The sequence below is a fragment of the Budorcas taxicolor genome, chromosome 7 (assembly GCF_023091745.1).
Source record: "Budorcas taxicolor isolate Tak-1 chromosome 7, Takin1.1, whole genome shotgun sequence".
Lineage (NCBI taxonomy): Eukaryota > Metazoa > Chordata > Mammalia > Artiodactyla > Bovidae > Budorcas > Budorcas taxicolor.
This window is the reverse complement of record NC_068916.1, coordinates 4,319,260-4,342,853: the sequence shown is the minus strand read 5'-3', so window position 1 is coordinate 4,342,853 and position 23,594 is coordinate 4,319,260. Positions and strand designations below refer to the sequence as shown.

At 41.4% G+C, this 23,594-nt stretch overlaps 1 protein-coding gene across 1 annotated transcript; it reads left to right on the top strand.

Moving 5' to 3' along the window:
- Positions 1 to 5,480: 5,480 nt before the first annotated feature.
- On the top strand, positions 5,481 to 23,476 carry ZNF454 (zinc finger protein 454). Its single transcript, XM_052643961.1, has 4 exons — positions 5,481 to 5,997; positions 7,978 to 8,104; positions 8,506 to 8,595; positions 22,009 to 23,476. The coding sequence occupies exons 1-4, from the start codon at positions 5,965 to 5,967 to the stop codon at positions 23,340 to 23,342; spliced, it is 1,584 nt and encodes a 527-aa protein (XP_052499921.1). The 5' UTR covers positions 5,481 to 5,964; the 3' UTR covers positions 23,343 to 23,476.
- The last annotated feature ends 118 nt before the right edge of the window (positions 23,477 to 23,594 follow it).

Below are 23,594 nucleotides of genomic sequence, written 5' to 3'. Positions count from 1 at the left end.
TGGTTGCTACCAGATGACAGAATAATTGTACAGATCTTAATACAATAGCATGCTGTTTTAATTCTCCAATAACAGTCATTAAACTTGTTAATAAGCTAATTATTTAGAAAACAATATAACAAATATAGTCTTAGAGTACATAGGATTGAAACACATCTGTGGATTGTACTCCTAACTATCAAAGTGGAAAGGAGAGGAAGCTAAACACTAACAGACATGAAAATCTGATGTTATTAACAAAATCTTTACAACTCATAAAATATTCAAAACAGTCATAGGGAGAGATTTTATAGATCTATAGTTATGAGAGTAGTTAAAGCAATTTCATTTATAGGTGATAAATATGATTAGGAAATCAAACTGAAAAAGATAGTCTTTGTTTTCCTAGGGCTAAACTAAGAAACTAGCAGTGGGATGGGAGAGAAGAGGAAGAATTCAAGGCAGAATCTAGGTATGGTGGTAATCAATTAAGTGTGAGCACTCAGATTTATTTAGGTGGATGGCTGCCATAATTAACAAAAAAAGTTGACTGACTTTGTGGGGCAATGATGAGTTTGGTCTGGGGGCATTTTATGAGTGAGTGGTATCCAAATGAAGATTACTGATAGGCAGTTGAATAAGTAGAAAGGTGGTGATGAAAGGGTATTCTGGGAGTACTGTCTTTAAATGCAATAAGTGGAAGGCTAAACTAAGAAGCTTCGCTGGTAGCTCTGCTGTTAAAGAATCCGCCTGCAATGAGGGAGACCTGAGTTTGATCCCTGGCTTGGAAAGATCCCCTGGAGGAGGGCACGGCAACCCACTTCAGTATTCTTGCCTGGAGAATCCCCATGGACTGAGGAGCCTGGTGGGCTACAGTCCATGGGGTCATAAAGAGTCAGACATGACTTAGCACACACAAGTGGGAAATATCAAATTAGTAGAAGCTGAGGAGAAAAAACAGGCCAAAAAAAAAAAAAAAAAAAACCACAGAAAAATCAGGAGAAGGTGGTGGCATAGAAGTAAAAGAATTTTAGCATAGAGATAGATTTTCAAATGCTACCATAAGGTAAAAATAGAAAATGGCCTTTGGTTTTTGATAATCTCTAACTTTTAGTGGGTTGAAGAGTGAGTTAAAGGTTGAAAAGGACTTAATAGCTTGATTGACAAAGGAGAGATTTAGGAAGGTAACTAGGAGACTGTGGGTGAGAGAGGGAAAGCTTTTGGCTACAAATAACAGAAAGCCCAAATAACAATGACTTGCAAGCAAAGAGGGATTTATTTTTCTCCCATAACTAATCTGGAGGTGCTTGGCATTGTTTCAAAGGCAAAATAATTCAGTGCCTTGAGTGTCATGACTTTTTCATCAAGTCACAGGATGGCTCCCATACTTCAGGTGAAATTATCTGCATTCAAAGCAGGAAGAAGGGGTGGGTAGCACCAGCAACATCTGTGCCTTTTATCAGAAAAGGTTTTCCCAGAAGCCCTCAGCAGACTTCTGATTACATCTCATTGACCATAGCTGCTGTGTTGCATGGAGGCTAGGAGCAAAGGAGTCTGAAAAAAATATTTAGCTCTTCCAGCCTCTATAGTGGAGTTTAGGTAAGCAAAGAGGGGATTGAGAAAGGTGTTGATTTAGCCAACAAATAATCTGCCAGGAGCATTTGTATGATTTAAGGCAGAAGAATTGAGCATGTTTATCACTGCATGGGAGAGTCTGAAAGTACAGAGAGGAGGGAATGTGCAGCTGAAAGTGGGGAAATCAGATCTAGGACAGAGGCAGAGGCCACGGATCTTTTTCAACAGGAGGAAGGAAACTTTCCACTGGGAGAGGGGCAAACAAGAAACAATGGGTACAGAAGATATTTCTGGATAGCAGTGGAGGTTTCCCATGGACTCTTGAGTGTTTGGAACTACATCATTTTGATCTCTATGGGCTACAGGACCTCTGTGGAGTTAAAAAAAAAAAAAAAGAAAAGGCAAGGACTAAGCGGGAATGAAACACTGAATTAATTATGACCTCAGAAACTTAGATTTTAAACAATCTATCTCCCTTACACCAGCTTCTTCCTTTCCCTTCATATATTTGTTTTTCTTGCTCCCCACCTGATCTCAAAAGATAGAAATGAAGGGAAGAAGGAAGCAGAGAGGCAGAAAATAGATGAAAAATGAAAAAGTAGCAAAATTAAAGGCTCAAAGGGAGGCAGAGGACGAGGAGGAGAGGGAAGAATAAAATGTACTGACACCTATAAGATGGATGTGATAACGCCAAATTGGTAAAATATTAACCTTCAGAGGGAGCAGCAGGAGAAATGGGTCAGATAAATGAAAGTTTCACTTTTTCAGGAGTTTTGGAAGCTTCGGGTCCTCATATGTCAGTGCTCAGCTATCTTGGGCAACAAGGAAAGAGGAAACTTCTGCACCTTTCTTCCCAGCAGGGGCAGGATTTCTGGTCCCTAGACATGAGACCTTAGGCAAGGCACTTAATGTATTGCTATCTCAATTTTCTTATTTGTTAACAGTGCAGACCTTATAGCTTTGGATTACATTTAGTACTAATGTAAAATGCTTAGTGCCCAACATATTTTTAGTGCTAAATAAATATTATCGTTTTCATATATATGACCAATATCCAAACTTGTTAGCATGGCATCCAGAGCCTTTAATTAGCTCAATTATCTTGGGCTCTCAAAGCAAATGCCTTGTAGGAAGGTTAATAATTGTAGGAGGCTCTCTCTTCCTTCTATTACCCCACTGCTATAATAGCCTTCTGACTGCTTTCCCTGTATTAGCTCTAGCCCCACCACAGCCTTTTCTCCCCAAAGCAGAACACTGATTCTGTCAAAATGTATTCAGCCACACCACTCTTTTGCTCAAACCCCTTTGATGGTTTCCTATAATGTATAGAATAAAGCCAAACTTTTTACCATGGCCTTCAAGCCCTCTAGTCCCTTCTAATCTCCTCTCCTACTCTCCCTTGTTGACTGTGCCCTCTGCTGTCATACTGGCCTTCTTAAACCGCAGACTCACCAAGCACGCTTCTATCTCTGGTCAGCATTTCTGTTCTCTTCCCAATATTCACATGTTTTCCTTCCTACTGCATTCAGATCTCTGCTCAAATGTTACCTCCTCAGAGAACTCAAAATGCTACTTAAAATAATCCCCACTTTCCCACCTAACAGCCTAAGTGTGTCATCAGTTCAGTTCAGTCACTCAGTAGTGACCGACTCTTTGCAACCCCAGGGACTGCAGCACACCAGCCTTCCCTGTCCATCACCAACTCCTGGAGCTTGCTCAAACTCATGTCCTTTGAGTCGGTGATGCCATCCAACCATCTCATCCTCTGTTGTCCCCTTCTGCCTTCAATCTTTCCCAGCATCATTCCAATGAGTTAGTTCTCCACATCAGGTGGCCAAAGTATTGGAGCTTTGGCTTCAGCATCAGTCTTTCAGTGTCATCACTACCTAATAAAATATTTTGTGTTTATTGAGTACTACCTCTAGTAGAATTCACCCTGCAACAGTGCTGTTGCTCAGTCGCTCAGTCGTGTCTCTGCTACCCCATGCACTGCAGCATGCCACGGTTTCACTATTTCTCTGGTTCTTAGTTAGTGCCTGACACAAGTAGACACTCCAAAGGTATCTACAGAATGAAATCGTCGATGAAAACTAAAACAGAACGCCATAAGTAAACACTTCTTTCTAAGATGTGGCCAACAGTTCCCTAATTGACAAATTTCAGGTCCCATTATTGACTTTTTTTTTTTTTTTTTACGGGGTCGGGGGCAGGCATAAACTTAAAACCCTTTCATGTTTACTTCCGAGCTCCCAGAAAATACATATTCAAAGGCAACTAAATATCTCCAGTTGGAGTTTTCTATACTTTATCTCATCCTTGCCCGCCTCCGCAAGACACTGTCCACAGAAATAAATACCACCTCTCTCAACAGCACCCAATTGTACAATACAAACTCCTTGGCATCCAGGCTCCTTGCTAAGACGTGGAGAACCAAATTTATTCTACCTCGTGGACGTTTCTCGCGCCATGCCCTCTGTCCTGTGGCCACCACTCGTCCCAGCCAGCATCCGCTGAGTCCTGAACTACCACAGCAGCCTCCTCAGTCATCTGCCCGCACCTCCGTCGACCTGGTTCCCGCGTCCCACTCACCGCCCGAACCACGCTCCGGCCCAAACACCAGGACCCACTGTTAGCATCTTGAGCGTTCCCGTGGCCAAAGCCCGGCCACACTGGCTTCTCCAGTAATCGCGCGGTCCTCCACTCGGGAGCGCCCCTTTTCGACTTGTCTCCTGAGAACTTGAGGCGCGTCCCGGCTCCGCTCTCCTCGTCGGATCAGGCGCCGCTCCCCCGGCAGGACCTCCCGTATCCCTTTGTCAACTTTTGGCTGGTCTCTATCTTCCTTATGCTGACCAGGACGGAACCAGATCCGCACGTGAGGATCAGCGCGTTGGGGGTTACCTGCCTGGGGAACCGTGACCACCAGGCGAGTCCCTGGGAAGTGTGGTTTCTGCACCGAACCTCTCTAGCCCGGGCGGGGGCGGGGCGGGGGCGGGGATGGGGGCGCCTACCTGCGCAGGCGCGCAACGGCCCTTTCTCCGCCCGGCGCGGAGGCCGGCGCTTGCTGCCGATACGCCTCCTGGGAAGTGGAGTCCGCTAAGCAGAAGCGCGGCCGCTCTCGGACCTGGGAGAATCGGGCGGAGCAGGGCCCTCGGCAACGCGCAAGCGCAGTTCCGGCCCCGACTGCAGACCAGCTTATTGTGTTCTGCCTGCGGTGTGGCGGTGTGGATCTCGCCGCTGGCAGAGGCTCCTCGAAGGGCAGCCCAGCGGTGACTAGGCACGGTGGCCAAAGCCGTATCAGGAGAGCGGGAGCAGCCTTCGGGTGGTGGAGCCTGGTGGGAAGGGCGGTTGAAAACCGAGTCGGTCTGGGTCGTGGTCCGTTCTGAAGGGCGCTGATCTGACGCCCCAAACTTCCCTGGATGTATGGCCAAGGTTAGATTCCATAGACAGAAAGGCCAAATGTGGGCTCTCGGGTTTAGGGTCCGAATCCGCGGGTGCATGTGGAGAAAGATACGGTCAGGGTCACTGGCTTGTGATTTGGAGCCAACTCCGGTGATCCCGTTTACGCTCGGTGGTAGATGCTCCGGTGTGGTTCGGCTCCCTCTATCTGGAACTCGCTGAGGCCGGGTCTGCAGCTGCGCAAGCACTGCAGCAGCTCCCCAAGGGACCTAGCTGAGAGGCAGAGGGCCGGTGGGTGGGTTGTACGATTAAAAGTCGTTGCGCCCAACACCCCCACCCGACCCCCACGTGTACACTACTTCTCGCCCACCTTTTCTCTCCAGGTCACCCAAACCGGGTCCCAGAGAAGGAGAGGCCTGAGGCTAGAGAACAGCATAGCCCCAGAGACGTCTCGACAGTGAAGATGCAGCCTTCTTAGCTTCTTTTTTGAGGAGAAAGAAGACGACCCTCCTTCCCTACTTCCTCTACTCCCCTCCAGGATTAGGCAGGTGTCCAGGCAGGAGTCACACTTTTCTTGAGATCTCTCAGCATAATTTAAGGGCAAAAGGCCAAAGGGTGTGTAAAAAGTGTGAAATCGGGCTGGAGGATGCTTGTTTCAAGGAAAAGTCAAAGTATTTAAGATACGGAAGGACAGATACTGAGAATTTGACTCAGATTGCTAGGTGGAAATTGATGGGGGATAGTGGGAGTAGCAGCAAGAAGAGCCATTCCATTTACAGTGGAGGCCAGCAGAAATATCCCCGAAGAGGAGAGAGGACTGGGAGCAAATAGGGACTGAGAATTCACTGTTTGGGGTATTGGAGGATTCCCAGGGTGTGAATACTCAGAGCCCTGCTCTGGACTGCTGTGTGATATCTTTTGACCCAGTCCTCTCCTCATGAACAGTAGAAGGTGTTTCCAGCCTGAGGATTTCTACTCTGCTTGTCTCTAAAAAGGCTCATCAGAGCAGAAGGAATGGCAGTCAGGTGCCTGCCCACCATGGTCCAGGTAAGTGAGGGTTCACTGTGGGCTTCCCCCTCTAAATGGCCTTAGATTTGAATGTCATGGTTGAGGAGGGTGGGCATGTTTCTTTCCCCTGACCAGAAGCTTTTCTCCCAGTCCACTCTCACTCAGGAGCCTGACCCACTTGCTTCCTTTCCCATGCTTTCTGCCCCCCTTGCTGGGTTCATTCTGGTGGTTGTCAGAGCTGAGGAACTTGCTAAAGGTCATATAAATGACACAGCTGGACATGAAGCCCAGATTGGTCCAGAGTGGAAACCTGCCCTCTTTCCACCAGCAACTAAAATTAAGGGTCTAAAGTGGTAAAGGCAATGCCTAACACAGTGATAGAAGAGTGAAACTGGAATGCTTTCCTAGGAAGGTAGGATTTACTGACACTTTTTTTTCCAATGGTATTTGGCTTTTTACTTCAGAGGAATGTTGGTTACCAGTGAAATCTTTCAAATGGCATGTTTTCAATTTCAACAAATTATTAAAAAACTTTCAGCAGTGCTAGCTTTTTTAGAATAAAGATATGGACTCCACTTTGAAGGAGACAGCATTCATTTGAGTGTATAAATTCTAATGAATTTGGTGAATTTGTTTAATTCATTCACATGTAAACCTGCCCAGGGAAGGAGCCTGTGGCAGAAATCACTGGAAGAGTTGAGCCGCTGATTGAAAGTCCTGTGTCAACCCAGTCCCAGCTTATTGGCTGTTCACCCTTCTCCTTGATTTCTAGCTTGTCCTTTAGAGCCCATCTCAAGCACTGGTTTTCCTTTGAAATCTTTCTTCACGGTGCCAGTCCACTGTGATATTTCCCTTCCCTAGACTTTTCCTCAAATTCATTGTTGGTGTCACACAATTGTCTTGGGTTTACAGGCTGCTATACTTTTGGTTGCCTTTCAAAAGACCTATGTTAGGGGTGTAAAATGTGCCAAATATTATGTTCCATGCCTGGGATACAAAGGTGAACAACAATCCTGACAGAGTGGTTCATGGATTCAGTCAAACAAGTGTTCCTTGGTTCAGCCTACTTTGTGCAAGGCTCTGGGTGAAGGTAACAGAAACCTAATTCAAAGTAAGCAAAAGCAGGTGTTTATTGGAAGGATACTGGGTATCACCCCAATCAAGGCAAAAATGCAGCTGTACCTCAGCTATGCAGGGAAGGTCTGGAATAATCTGAAAGTCATTTCTCTTGGACCCTTCACTTTCTTCTCTGGGCCTCTACGTAACTCTTCCTTCTCAGTGCACACTAGCTCCCTTGGCCTCTTGTCCAGAGTTTCCACAGAAGGGATGAGTTGTGATCAGTGGGAATAAGGTCACATTGTTCAGGACTGTTTGATGGGAATGGTATGTGTGTGTTGAGGGTGAGCAGGTGAACAGCTGAAGAAAAAGAATTGCTGAATAACACATGTATAGTGGGTGCTGGGTACCTGGGCCATGTTCTAGAAGACATGACGGCAAGACAAGGGAGAAGTAGAAATGGTCCATAGCTCCTTGGAGTTAATAGTCCGGTGGGGGAAATAGAAAGTAAACCAGAACTCAGTAAGGTGAGGCAGTGCTTGAATGAGCCTGCACAGATGATACAAGAACAGTTGAGGAGGGGTGCTGAAGACGTAATACTGAAGCCAAGACCTGGGTATGATTGGTCATAGGGGTGGGGATACTGCAGGTGCCGCTGTAGGGCTGTGGCAGTTTGATGGAGATGGGACAAAATGTTTTGGACAAAATGAACAGCTACTGTGAAATCCCAGTGCTGAGGAAGAGGATCTTTTCCTCAAGGTCCTTTTCTTCAGAGTGGGAAACAAAGTCTAATAAAAGCTCGACCCTTAGAGACCCTGAGGAAATGCTTCCCTTCTCACAGAAAACCAGCCCCCTCTGTGCTAACAGTCCCGCAGGTCTCAGCCAGCTCCTGGTTGAAGCCTTTCCCAGAGAGCCACATAAGGGAGAAGCCCCCAGTCAACAGGGGTGGGTTTGCCCTTACAGGAATCAGTGACCTTCAAGGATGTGGCCGTGCTTTTCACCCAGGATGAGTGGGCGCAGCTGAGTCCTGCCCAGAGGGCCCTGTACAGGGATGTCATGCTCGAGAACTACAGCAACCTGGTGTCCCTGGGTAAGTGGGAGCCTCTGGAGGCTCATCTTCAAATGGGAGGTTTCTTTGGAATCCTTGAACTGGTTCCATACAGCAGTTTGGATTGGGAGTGAGCTGTTCTAAGGATGTTATGTCTGTGCCTCTCCTTTGTGTCCTGGGTACAGGGCTCTTTGGAGTCTAAGTGCAGCTGTCTCAAAGGCGACTAGAAGTCAAACCCTCCCTCCCTTCTAGCAGGGAGAAGGATAGGAACAGATTGGCTTTGTCACCCCTGAACCTTCTTTTCCTCCTCCTGGGAACTCTCCTCTACCCTGGGCCCCTATCATGTCACCTTTTCCAGGAAGTTCCAGGTCTCATCCTTGCAGTGATTTTATCTCTGGTATGAACAGATATGGCCCTTTTTTTTTTTTCCCCCTCAAAAACAGGACTCTTAGGACCCAAACCAGATATGTCCTCCCAGTTGGGAAAAGGGGAAGAGTGGATGCCAGAGGACTCCTTGGGAGGCTTCTGTCTTGGTAAGCATCCTGCATGTGGGAGGCACTGGGAGCGACTCAGCATGTGCACTGGGCCTGTGGACTGAGAAACCAGTATCTTTTCCCTTCACATTCACCTAAGTGCTTTGTTGCCACATTTGTCCCCGTGTGCATTTGGCACTCCTTTCTTGTGGCAGTTTGTGCCTCCCTGGACCGTCCTTTCTGTGAGTTTTCTTCTTTCTCTGTTTGGCACAGATGGGCTGCTCTGTGCCATGCACTGTGCTTGTGTGTCCTGTTGTTCCCTAAGCACCCGAGCATGCAGTCTCTGCTCAGACTCCTCCAGTGAGGAGGGAGAGCACTGGGTTACACACAGCTGAGCAGCTTCTGGTCCTCAGGGCCGGTCACTGTGTGCCCACTGAGGCAGCTCTTCCAGACAAACAGCGCAGATTTCTTCCACCACCTCCATGTTTGTTCATCCACATGTATCTACACCCAGCATTTTTTTATTCTTCACCTTCTGCTGGTGCTGCCCTGGGCCGTAAGTACCATACAGGCATAGCCAGATTTATTGCATGTTTTGTTTTGCTCATACCCAGCAAAGTGCTTGGCACCTAGTAAGGGGCAAAGACTTGTTGCTCAGGGATACAGAGAACATGCTAGTTTAATGGCTGTTACTTGTTTTGAGGAACCCATTGGATTTGGCAGCTCCAGAGCAGGAACAGGGGTGCCTCTCCCCAAATCCGTGAATACTCTAGAGAGCTATTGTGTTATCCAAGACATTACAACATTTTAACTTTCTGCCAGCATTTTGCCAACTGCAAAATATTTTAAAAAACCTTTTGTTATTGATTTTTCACAGAAACCCAATGAAGTAGGGAGGACTTTGTATCCTACAGTAAATAACTCTACCTAGAATGTCTAGGATCGGATCTGTTACAGAATTTAAATGTCTTAACTCCAAAACTCAGTATCAAAATCTTTTAACTTGCTTCAGTAGTATTCTGAGTTTGTATGTTTATTACAGCCAAACTAAGGCATTTTTAGTATTTTACTCTGTATTATACAAGCAGTGTTATAACAAAAAAAGATGGGGTGGGAATTAAAAGAAATGAATCCACTGTCCCAGTACTCTGGCATAATAACATCATTTATTCTTTTTATTCTTCCATTATTCATCATTGACACAAATTCTTTATTGTACTTCTGTGGGGCAGTTGTGAAACTGAAGAGGACTCTTATGCCTGGAAGGGATTTTAGAGTCAGGTGTGAGTAATGACATGAAAATCCAGGGGATCATGATTCAGCCCTTCCCAGATGCATTTCACAAACCTCTGCTCCAGCACCTCTTGCTTCTGAATTTCCTCGACACCCCAAGCCATGAGCTGATTCATGAAGGATGATTAGTGGTCAGCCAGTCAGACACGGAAAGAAATCTTGTTTTATATCTCCCAATATAGTTTTGGGGTTTGCTTGTTTTTTGCACCATGAGGCTTGTGGGATCTTAGTTCCCTGACCAGGGATCAAACCCAGGCTCCTGGCAGTGGAAGGGCAGAGACCCAACCACTGGACCACCAAAGAATGACCCTAATAAAGTTCCTTCAATTTACTTTTTTTTCTTCAATTTTTCTTTTTTTAATATAACCTCTTTGCTATTGTTTTTCAAATTGCTGCTATAAGAAAGTGGTAGTCATTTCCAAATATTTATTCCCCTCATGCCACTCTCCAATTCTTATTCTTCTCATGTAGTGAGTCATTTTTAGTTTTAGATTTTCTTCTTTCTGTTTCACTTCTTAACTACTGGCTAGGACTTAAAAGACCATATAGAACAATGATAATAAGTTTGTCTGTGACTTTTCAAGGGAGAGGATCTAGAACTTTGCTGTTGTTGCATCAGTCACTCTTGGTTTAGACAGACACTTAATTTTCTTCATAGTAAGGAAAAGTCCTTCTGGTAGCTTTCCTTTAAAATTTTTCTCTTCCCTGGGCTGTGAGCTAGTACACACAGGGAGCTGACTTTTGAGCTCTTGTGGATCAGCACCTTGCTGGGTGATCTCTGGAGATGTGTTAGCTGCCCCATTTCAACCTTACAACCTGTAAGGCAAAGATGATTAACTCTACTTACAAAAAAACAAGCTTCTGTGCGGTTAACTAATTTCAGCATATGCAAGGCAAGATGAGGGTTAAACCAGCATGACGCTCAAACTGTCATTTTCCACCCTTCTCCAAAATAGCTTTACTTATACAGAAATTGTTCGCTCAGTAAACCTGAAGAAAACTGCCTCATCCCTTAATTTAAGTAGTTTGCTAGTAACTTTTAACATTTTTTCCTTATTTATTAATCTGTTTATATCTTTTGTTTCTTTTTGTTATATCAATTGCACATTTTGCCCTTTAGCTTTAAATTACCTTTTCTTGAGCTATAAAATGTATTCATTTACAGCTGTGCATGGTTTCCTCTATAATTTTAGGATTTTATATTATGTCCTCTTTCTCATTTTTATCTGCGTTTTTTTCTCTAAAATTTGTTGAGACATTTTGTAGAGAATTAGCTGTTATTTCTCTTTCATACTATTATTTTATTTTAACACTTAGCATTGTCATTTCCTTTTTTTTAACTTCAGACAGATGTATGTTGATACTGTAATCCTGTCTACAGAACAGAATATGTACTATTTTGAACAGTCTGAAGAATAGGTAAACAGCCCCCACACTCCGTGAAAGTGAAAGTTGCTCAGTCGTGTCCAACTCCTTGCTACCCATGGAGTTCTCCAGGCCAGAACACTGGAGTGGGTAGCCTTACCCTTCTGCAGGGGATCGTCCCAATCCAGGGATCAAGCCCAGGTCTCCCACACTGTGGGCAGATTCTTTACCAGCTGAGCCACAAGGAAAGCCCAAAAATACTGGTGTATTTTGAATAGTCTGAAGAATAGGCAAACAGCCCTCGCACTCCATGGTCCAGCTTAAGAAACAGAACACAGCTACACCTGTGAAGTTTGATATGTCCTTCCTCATCAAATCTTCCTCCTTTCATACCAGAGAGCCCCCAGCTTGAATTTTACACTAGCTCCAGCGCTGGCTCTTCATGCCCTGCACCCCATTTATCCATGCATGCATGCATGCCAAGTCACTTCAGTCGTGTCCAACTCTTTGTAAAACCATGGACTGTAGCCCACCAGGCTCCTCTGTCCATGGGATTCTCCAGGCAAGAATACTGGAGCGGGTTGCCACTTCATACTCCAGGGCATCAAACCCGACCCAGGGATCGAACCTGCATTTCTTGTGTTTCCTGCATTGGTAGGAGGATTCTTTACCACTGGTGCCACCTGGGAAGCCCACATTTATCCATAGCTCTGAGCAATGTTGTTCAGCTTTGCATGCTTTAAAGCTTGATATGTATGTATTGTACTACAGTTACCTTTCCACAGCTTGCTTTTTTAAAAAAAAAAGAAATTTTTGGCCAAGCAATATGGTATGGGGATCTTAGTTCTCCCACCAGGGCTCAAACCCAAGCCACCTGCATTGGAAGCTCAAAGTCTTAACCACTGGACCTCCAGGGAAGTCTCACAGCTTGCATTTTAAAAATCCTTGTTGAGATGTGTAGCTTTAGTCATTTTTAGCTGCACTTGATACTTCTTCAATGGCTATACCTTAATCTGTTTTGTTGACAGACTGTCGACTTTTTGCTGCTTTTTGAATACTGCTGACCTGAATATTCTTGTACATGCTTCCTTAAATATTCGGGCCTTGTTTGGGAGTTTCTTAGGTGTATTCGTATGTGTAGAAATACTGGGTTTAAGAGTATATACTTTTTCAGCTCTACTGGGTAGTTGCAGATTGCTGATTAAATTAATTGGTCCTAATTATACTAATAGTTGATACAAGTTCCTGTTACTTGCCAGATAACATGAACTTGCCAGACTTCTTGAGAAATGTTATCTCATTGCGATTTTAATTGGCGCTTCCTTGTTTCCTAGTGGAATCGAACATCTTTTCATATGTTGATTATTTGTGTTCTGTGAAATATTAATATTCTTCCTCCACCTTTCTGTTACAGTTTGTCTTATTTGCTTGTAGGAGATATTCAGGAATCTAATACTTTATCAGTTAATATGTGTGCCAGTCTATGGCTATCTTTTCTCTTTCTTTACTGGCTGAAGTTCTTAATCAGTCTTAGTCTTAATGATCTTTATTTTACTGTTTTCTGTGTCCTTTTAAAATGATCCTTTCTACCCTTAAATCCATGAGAGAAAGACTTGATCATGTTTGCTCTTGTATTTCAGCTCACCAGGTCCCATTATGTATTTGTTGAGTCAAAGCGTAATTGTTTTCTAATAATATTTACTTTTGTCTCTTTTTTTCCTGTATACTGCTGCTGCTGCTAAGTCGCTTCAGTCTGACTCTGTGTGACCCCGTAGACGGCAGCCCACCAGGCTCCGCCGTCCCTGGGATTCTCCAGGCAAGAACACTGGAGTGGGTTGCCATTTCCTTCTCCAGTGTATGAAAGTGAAAAGTGAAAGGGAAGTTGCTCAGTCGTGTCTGACTCTTAGCAACCCCATGGACTACAGCCTACCAGGCTCCTCTGTCCATGGGATTTTCCAGGCAAGAGTACTGGAGTGTGTTGCCATTTCCTTCTCCATTTTTTCCTGTAGAAATCTTATCAAAGTTTCCCTTTTTCAATAAATTTAATAAAGAAATTTTAAACTTTATTGATACTTTCTATCTTATCTTTATTTCATTAAATTGTGCTCTTCATTAGCTCTTTCCTTTGACTTTTTTGGAGTTTGTTCTTTTTCTTTATTTTCAGTATTACATTTCATCACAATAATACATTTGGTTTAATGAAATTACAATGTTCGTTATGAAAACTGATGGCCTCTTGTCCGTTTATCCCCGTTCTCTCCTCTTTAGAAATAACCATTTTCTCTCCTTTCAGCAGATTATTTGGTATGTTTGCTTCCGTGTCTTCAAGGAATGTGTTTATATTGCTACCTATTGACCTCAGTTTTAGGTATTATTTACTGAATTCCTTCTCTAAAAAGTGAAGACTAGACTCACTTCCCCAGCTGTTCATCTTACTACCTTTTCCATTCCCTGTCCTCCCAGTATAGTGTATTTTTGGTCAGAGAAATAGTCAGTGTTTACGTTCTGAAGCGCTATTCACAGCTGACCCATGTAGTAATTCTGACTTTTGCCTTTGCTTTCCTAAGCAGTCTTTCATGGGGTTCATTTAGTTTAATTTAATCTCAGACCTTGCCTCACTGTCTGCATCTCTTCTCAAGAAGTTCAGATCAGCTTTCGTCCTAACAATTTCATTTTCCTGGAAAATTCTCTTTTGGAGCAGTCTGACCTGCTCTGTTCTCGCAGGGCCTTGGCTGTCATCCTCCTACAAACCCCATCTTTCCTGGCCCACATGTCCCACGTCATCCTTTTTCTTGGCTTCTTTCTTCCTTTGGCACATATCTTCCAGTAGCTTCCAAAGAAAGGATGCATGGGAATAAGTCTTTGGTAACCTAGCATCTGTCAATGTCTTTTTTTCTCCCATAACACTGGTAGAATTCAGCATTGGATGTCTTTTTTTCTTCAGAATTCTGAAGACATTGCTCTAGTATTTTCTAGTCCTCAGTCTGATATTGAGAAATCCAAAATCGTTCAGGTTCTTCATCGTTTGTGATCCATTTTTCCTCTCTGAAAGCTTGCGGGATCTCCTCATATACTCCCGTGTTTCTCAGTGACGGACCCTGTTATGGTCCTATGCTTGGATCCATTAAGTACTGGTGAGCCTTCCATCTGAATTTCTGCCTTGTGAATCTAAGACATTTTATTCTAGTGTTTTTTAATTTCCACCTTCAGCTTTCTCTATTTGCTCTTGATGGTATGCCCAGTACTTCCTGGACTGGTCTTGTAATTTTAACTTTTTATTAAAATTTCCATCTATGGATTTTTTTGTTCTACTTTTTGACAGGTGTCTTCCATTTCATGTATCATGATTTGTAAAATATTTTAATCAGTCTTTCCCTGTCATTTGTCCATTGCCTAAAAATAGTTGTTTCATTTTTTCCCCTGGTTTTCCAATTGTTTACGGTGGGAATTCTCTGTTGAGGTTTCAAATTCTGCCATCCTTTTTAATTTCCAAGAACTCTTGTGTTATTTGTAAGCTCTTATTCACGTTTTACAATTAAAATATTTTACCTCTAAATATAAAAACACTTTTATCTCCCTTTATAGGCACTGTGTTCTCAGATTTTCTCTTTGATTGCTTAAAAACCTCTTTTTAAGAGGTTTTCCTCAGTTGGGAGACAGGAGCTCTCTCGCTCCTCTGAGTTGGGGAAGACCTGGGGGCAATAAAGTCTTCCTAAACTGACCTTGAGCTTCCCTCGTGGCTCAGACAAAGAATCTGCCTCCAATGCAGGAGACCTGGGTTTGATCCCCAGGTCGGGAAGATCTCCTGGAGAAGGGAATGGCAACCTACTCCAGTATTCTTGCCTGGAGAATTCCATGGACAGAGAAGCCTGTTGGGCTATAGTCCACAGGGTCGGAAAGAGCTGGACACGACCGAAGCAACTAACACACACAAACTGACCACTTATTTTACCCACAGCCACTCTCAGATACACCTGATGGTGAAAGGTCTTGAAACATGTGATGATTTGGAGGAAATTGGGTCAGTTTCTGGTCCCTCTCTGGGTGTGACCTCTTGACTATGTTGTATAGGGTTTGGATCATACAACTCGCATGCCTTGCTTGATACCCTCGAGTTATATATTAATTGTTTAAAACCGTACTTTGTTTTTTTAATTTGGGTCAATGCAGCTATGGGTATTGCTCCTAATTCAGCCCCCATGAAGTGACCTGGGCCCCAGTGAGAACTGACTTGAGGATCCAGTCTTTCCCCATCTCAGTTCATCTTCAGTGTGGTAGAGCCAGAGTGTGTTTGACCCCTTGTTGATATACAATTAGATGAGTGTTTTCCTGTAACACAAAGCATTAAAAAGCCAATTTTCTCTTATATATAGGTGATGAGTTTTTATGATCACGATCAAGAAAAGGCTTTAATAGACATAGCTGTCTAATAGCTGCTACAAAGGAAAGTTAACAATTGTTTTTATTGAACCAGATTATTATTATTATTACTATTTATAAATATTATATTTATAATAATTATTATTTTTGAAAGCTGCTCCCAGATTTTTAAAAGTAGGCTTTTGTTAAAGTAGTTCTAACACGGGAAAATACATAAATTATAATTTTTACAATATAAATACTATAAAAAGTATAATCAGCACCTATATCAAGAAATAGAATGTTACTTGAATACCAGAAACCCCCTCCCATCTTCTCTGTTTCTTTTGTCCTAAAGATAATTATTACCCTCACCATAGCTTTGCTTTGCCTGTTTTAAAACGTTTAATAAATGGAATCAAACATGCGTACTCTTTTGTGTCTGGCTTCTTACCTTCCATGGTGTATGTTTGAGATTCATCCATGTTGTCACATGCAGCAGTAGTTGGTTCATTCTCATTGAAGTATGATATTTTACTGTGTAAACCTACCGCCATTTGTACATTCTACTATTGCTACACCTTTGTTTTATTTCTAGCTTGGAGCTATCAGTAGTACTGAAACTATTATGAACATTCTTGTGCATCTTTTAGAGAACATACATTATACGTTTCTCTTGAGCATATAGCTAGCGGTACTAAGTTCATGGGTATGCAAGTTTAACGTACTTAAACCAAATAGTTTAAGTGGTTGTACCAGTTTATACTCTAGCCAGCAGGATATGAGGGCCATATCCTCTTATATACTTAGTATCGTCATTAAATATTTTCACCCTTCTAGAAGATGTATGGAGTGTCTCATTGTATCTCAACTTATGACTGAAGTTGATCATCTTTTAACTTTTTATTAATTATTTAATATTCTCTTTTGTAAAATTTGTATAAGCCTTTCCCCTATTTTCTGTTTAGTTGGCTGATCTTTCCTCATTGATATATTGTAGGGTTGCATATTTGGGGTTTGCTCCTTTGTCATATAGGCATATTGTAAATATTATTTCACATCTGAAATAATGGTGTTACTTGATAAACTGAAGTTCTAAATTTTTAGGATAATCCAATTAATCAGGGTATTCTCCCCTTATAGTTAATGTGTTTTGTGTTCTACTAAAGACATTTAAAGTCTTGGAGATCTTCTGTGTTTTCCTCTATGGAAGATTTATTTTCCTTATTTTCCATATAGGTATTCAATTGACCCAGGATCATTTACTGAAAAGACTATCTTTCTCCCCGTTGTATGCAGTGTGCCTACCTTTGTTATACATATAGGGACTACATGTGCATAGGTCTGATTCTGGGCCTATAATCTGTCCCATTGGCCTATTTGTATACAGACTGGACTTCCTTAAATGATTAGAAGAATTCACTAGTAAGCCATCTGCTTGGAAATTTCTTTATGAGAGTGGTTTTTTTTTTTTTTTTTTTTCATTTTTATTTGCTTTGTTTTTGGCTGCACTGGGTTTTCACTGCTGTGTGTGGGCTTTCTCTAGCTGTGGCCTGTGGGGACTGTTCTTCATTGTGGTGCATGGGCTTCTCATTGTGGTGGCCTCTCTTGTGGTTCTTAGGCTCTAGAGCACAGGCTGAGCAGCTGTGGTATGTGGGCTTAGTTGCTTGAAGGCGTATGGGATTTTCTGGGACCAAGATCAAACCTGTGTACCCTCCATTGGCTGGAGGATTGTTAACCACTGGACTCCCAGGAAAGCCCCTGTGAGAAGGTTTTAAACTGAAGATTCAATGTATTTATTAGATATAGGACCATTAAGATTTTCTGGTTTATTTTTGTGTGTGTGTGTGTGTCTGTTTTGGTATACTATACATTCCTAGAACTTAGTCTTTTAATTTATCGGCGTAAAGTTTCCTCATTATGTTATTATCTTATAAATCTCTTTAGAATCTGTTTTGATGTTACTTTTATCATTACTTTGTTAAATTTATTTGTTTTTAATTGGAGGATAATAAATAAAATCTAATTGGAGCTTTACATTGATGTGTTGGTTTCTGCCATATATAGCATGAATCAGCCGTAGGTATACATATGTCCCCTCCCTCTTGAGCTTCCCTCCCACCTCCCACCCCATCCCACCCTTCTAGGTTGTCACAGAACACCTGGTTGAGCCCCCTTCTTCATACAGCAAATTCCCACCAGCTATCTGTTTTACATATGGGAATCTTTATGTTTTAATGCTGCTCTCTCAGTTTGTCCCACCCTCTCCTCCCACACTGTGTCCACAAGTCTGTTCTCTATGTCTGTGTCTCTATTGCTATATCATTCTTGATAGTGGTAATATGTGCCTTCTTTCTTTCTCTATTAGTCTTGATAGAGGTCTGTCGATTTTTAATTAAGTTATTGATTTCTGCTATTTTTGTTATTCGTTTCTCTTTTGTATTTAATATTCTATTTTTCTGATTTCTTGAGATTGATAATTGATATAGATAGACAGATATACATTTCTCTCTAACCATGCTGTAGCTGCATTTTGTTATGTTTCATGTTTCTGTTACCATTTAGTTTACAATATTTTCAAGTTTTGTTGTGATTTCCTCTTTTTTTTAATCAGTTATTTTAAAATGTATGGACTAGTTTTAAAATATCTGGGGATTTTCTAACTACCTTTTTGGTATTTTGCTATTTATTTCTGGTGTAATTCCACTGAGTTCAGAGTACACATTCTGAATGATCTGTGTCCTGTGAAATGTGTTTATTCTACTTTGGTGGTGGTGGTTTAATCACTTAAGTTGTGTCTGACTCCTGCGAGCCCATGGACTGTAGCCTACTAGGCTCCTCTGTCCATGGGATTTCCCAGGCAAGAATACTGGAGTGGGTTGCCATTTCCTTCTCTATTTTGGTTAATGCTATGTATGGACTTAAATATATATATTCTGTCATTGCTGGGTATGGTTCCAAATATTCAGTATATCATTTAGGTCAAGTTTATCTTATAGCTCAGATCACCCCTCTTCTTAATGGTTTGATTTCCGAGTTTTTGAGAAGGGTGTGCAAATATATCTATCATTGTTAAGATTTCCTTTTTCCTTTTATTGTCCCAATTTTTACTTTATACATTTTGAAGTTATGTTACATGAAAGTATAGATTTGGTATATATTCCTAGATACTTGAACAAACCTTTAGTCAATATGAACAATTTAAAAGTCTGTTTTCTCTAATTAAATGATTTGTCTGATAGTAGTATAGGTATACCAGCTTTCTTGTGGTTAGTGCTTGCTTGGTACATCCTTTTCTATTCTTTCTTTGTATTTCTGGGTCTATATCTCTGGTAATACTCTCATGAGTGGCTTATAGTTGGATTTATTTTTTTAAATACAGTCTCACAACCTTAGTTTTTAATAGGATAATTTAGACCAGTTGCTAATACATATATAGTATTGGCTGTCTGCTATTTTATTATTTATTTTCAATTTTACTCACTTGCTTTAAATCTCTTTTTTGTCTTCTATTTTGCCTTCTCTTGAATCAACTATTTTTATTGTTCTATATTCCCCCATAAGAGCTTGTATCTTCTTTAACTGTCTTTTATTGCTAAGTCTAGTAAATAAAACCAGCTTATTACTATCCAAAATAAGTAATTCCCAGGCAATGCTAATAACTTGAAATAATTCTATTTTCTTTCATCTTTTGTGTTAACTTTTCTTACGTATTTTTATTATGTACATATGTTCAACCTCTCAAGACATTGCTAGTATTATTTTGTGCAATAATATTTTTTAAATGATTTTGTTTATTTATTTTTGACTGTGCTGGCTCTTCCTTGTTGCATAGGCTTTTCTCTAGTTGCAGGGAGTGGGGGCTATTCTTTAGTTGTGGTGCATAGGCTCTTCTGGGCTTCCCTGGTGGCTCAGACGGTAGAGAATCTGCCTGCAATGAGGGAGACCTGGGTTCGATCCCTGGGTTGGGAAGATCCCCTGGAGGAGGGCATGGTAACTCACTCCAGTATTATTGCCTGGAGAATCCCAAGGACAGAGGAGCCTGGCGGGCTGCAGGCCACGGGGTCACAAAGAGTCAGACATGACTGAGCGACTAAGCACAGCACACATTCCTGTCTTTTGCCATGTCTGATAATATACTATGTCCGATAATATACTCAGTCCATCTATTGAGTTCTTTATTTCATTTATTATATTCTTCAGTTCTAGAATTTTCACTTGATTCTTTGGTTCCAGTTTTCTGTTAAAATTCTCATTCTTATCTGTTTTATTTAACATAATATTCACACTTATTTTTAAACCCCATGTCTGATAACTTTGGTATCTGAGTTCTGAGGATCTCTGTCTATTATTTGCTTTTTATCTTGATTCAATAATTTCTTAGTACTCCTGGTACTTTAAGACTGAATCCTAGACGTTATGTATGAAGGAGTGAATAGGCTCTGGATGATGTTATTTTCCCTCCAGAGAAAGCTTGCCTTCCCTCTGGTAGACAGCTGGAGTGAAAGCAAACCTTCCTAATCCATCCAGGGACTCTTTAGCTGGAGATTGGGTTGAATGTTCATGAAGCCTTTGCTACTGAGTTGTAGCCCTCCAGGAGTCCCAGCTGAAATCTTTATATGTTTACTGTGACCACCACTCACCCCACCCCGAGGAGGTCCTGAACTCCAATTTTTGGCTCAACGGTATTATAAGACTATAGAGAATTCTGAATTTCTACTTAGCTTAGTTTCTTGCCTTGAGAAACTTAAGAATTCATCAAATTCTGTGAGGAAAAAAACTGGATCACCTCTCTGCATTTTCTTTCTCTCTCAAATGTTAGACTATCAAGTTGGCCTCAAGTGATATCTGATGACTTTAGACAGATTCTTTTTTCACTGCAGATTTTTTTCAGTAATTTTTTGCAATAATGTTGGTCTGCCACAGGGCCACTCTATCAGGTCCAGAAGCTAATTCAGTTCTTAAGATTTTGAGATTTGGCAAAACAGGTGTTTAAACGTTCTTTCTTTTGAGTGAAGATATGTTATTCTAAGCTCACAAGGATTTTAGCCTTGAAGTACACCTGTTTAACTTTCTTTTCCAGATAAGTACAAGGAGATGATGATGATGATAATGATTATAGCTCTTTATAGATTTTCTGGAGGGAGTAGGAGAAAAAAGTTTTGAGGGAGGCTTGTTCTTGATAGGCTTTCCCAGGAATCTTTGCATCATCTATGTTAACATCAAGTGCTTACCATTGCATTTCTTGGTACAAAGTGTTAAATAGACAAACTAAAAGACGTTCACAAATATGTACCAGAAACTAATGTTCATTCAAATTCTGCTTGTTAACATCAGGCTACCATGAGACCAAGTGAGAATGTTGTTGAGTAAGTGTGGAGTTTGTTTGTGGGGAGAGGAATCATCTCATCAGACAACTCATGAGACCATGGCCCATATCCCGGTAGCAGAGTCCCATTTCTAATGACTAGTGTAGTGCTTTCCCCAAATTCAGGGTCTTGCCTCCAAGACATACTGGATGTATCCTGGCAGATGTTCTGCTTTGTTCCAGATTTTCTGTGCTGACATATATATCATCATGGTACATTTTCCTCATATCAATGTCACATTCATATAGGTTTGAAGACATTGCTTCCTTACCAGTAGCGTGCATGTGTGTGAAGTCACTTCAGTTCGTGTCCGACTCTTTGCAACCCTATGGACTGCAGCTCATCAGGCTACTCTGTCCATGGGATTCCCCAGGCAAGAATACTGGAGTGGGTTGCCATTTCCTCCTCAAGGGAGTCTTCCGGATCCAGGGATCAAACCAGTGTCACTTCTGTCTCCTGCATTGGCAGGCAGGTTCTTTACCACTAGTGCCACCTGGGAAGCCCTTACCACAGCAGAAAGTCCTAACTTTATTAGTAGATATCAGTGTTTCACAGCCTAACTTTTTATTTTCTATCTGAATGCTGAAATGTGTTTACAGAACATAAATGCTGATTTTAGTAGTTATTCTGAAAGCTGAACTTTTTCCCTACCAGGTGTTGACCTCTAGTTGCAGTGGTTTCTTAAGGCCACATTTAGTTTATTTTAAAGCCCATATCACTAAAATAGATAAGATGCATGGTTTTGTTTTGTTTTCCTTATCTGTTAGCATATTGCTGTCTGTATAGGTTTTTTGAGACTTTAAAATTCAGGTAACTTCTCTGTAATCACAAAGAAAATAAATATTTTACTCAGGCCTATGATTTGTGAATGCCATCTCCAAATTTTCCTGCTTCATACATAGTATATTTGATCAACCCAGTCCTGCCATGTCTTCTATCCACCTCTTCTCCCCTTTTTCTATATTCATTTCAAGAAGTCTTCAAAATTGCAACTTCTTTGTTAGCATTATAAATGAGGTCATGTACTTATCCCAACTAGATGTTTTACTATGATAAAACAGGCATGTTTATTTTTAATGTCTTTCAGACTGGGTGATTACACCTATGAATAAGAAATCTATTCTCAAGACAGATATTCCTGAAGGAGAATTGGGTCAGTGGATGATAAAGGAAAGATTCACTAGAGATAGTTGCTGGAAATATGATAGCCTGTTGGAATGGCAGCATGGAGGCCAGGAGATAAACGTGAAGCAAGTGGTGCTTGCTCATGAGAAAACTTCATCTGTGGTTGGTGACCAGAAATGTGATGAATCTGGAAAACATGGCACCATGAACTCATCTTTTGTTCAGAGTCAGGGATTTCAGTCTAGCAAAAAAGCCTTTGAATGTATTGAGTGTGGAAAAGTCTTCACTAAGAGTTCAACCCTCAATAAACATCAGAAGATTCATAGTGAAAAACTTAATGCAAATCAGAAAATTGTTATTAAAGAGAAGCGATATGAATGTAGAGAATGTGGGAAGGCCTTTCACCAGAGCACACACCTCATCCATCACCAAAGAATTCACACTGGTGAGAAGCCATATGAATGTAAGGAATGTGGCAAGGCCTTCTCAGTGAGCTCCTCACTTACTTATCATCAGAAAATTCATACTGGAGAGAAACCTTTTGAATGCAACTTATGTGGAAAAGCTTTTATCCGAAACATACACCTTGCCCACCATCACAGAATACATACTGGAGAGAAACCTTTTAAATGTAATATATGTGACAAAGCCTTTGTGTGTAGGGCACATCTTACCAAACACCAGAATATTCATAGTGGAGAGAAACCCTATAAATGTAATGAATGTGGGAAAGCCTTCAATCAGAGTACAAGTTTTCTTCAGCATCAGAGAATTCACACTGGAGAGAAGCCTTTTGAATGTAATGAATGTGGAAAGGCCTTCAGGGTGAACTCTTCCCTTACTGAACATCAAAGGATTCATACCGGAGAGAAACCTTATAAATGTAATGAATGTGGGAAAGCGTTCAGGGATAATTCATCCTTTGCTCGACATCGGAAAATTCATACTGGGGAGAAACCTTACAGATGTGGTTTGTGTGAGAAAGCCTTCAGGGACCAATCAGCCCTAGCCCAACATCAGAGAATTCATACAGGGGAGAAGCCTTATACATGTAATATATGTGAGAAAGCCTTCAGCGACCATTCAGCCCTCACTCAGCATAAGAGAATTCATACCAGAGAAAAACCTTACAAATGTAAAATCTGTGGGAAAGCCTTTATCCGAAGTACACACCTGACTCAACATCAGAGGATTCACACAGGAGAGAAACCCTATAAATGTAATAAATGTGGGAAAGCTTTTAACCAGACTGCAAACCTCATTCAGCATCAGAGACATCATATAGGAGAAAAGTGACATGGAAGAGCCTTGAGACTGAGTGTATTAATTATTGAATGCAGGAGAATAACCATGAAAGCTTACTTGAAGATAGTCATTTTGTTTTTACTGAGAATCAAGGTTCACACTAGTATGGGTTTTGAGACCTTAAGAATGGCAAACACTCTTCATACTTCAGGAAGTATCTTGGTTGAATAGCAGTGATATTTAATTAGTCTGAATTACCAAGTATCAGAAGCAGAATGGACCTTCATTAACAACAGAATAATT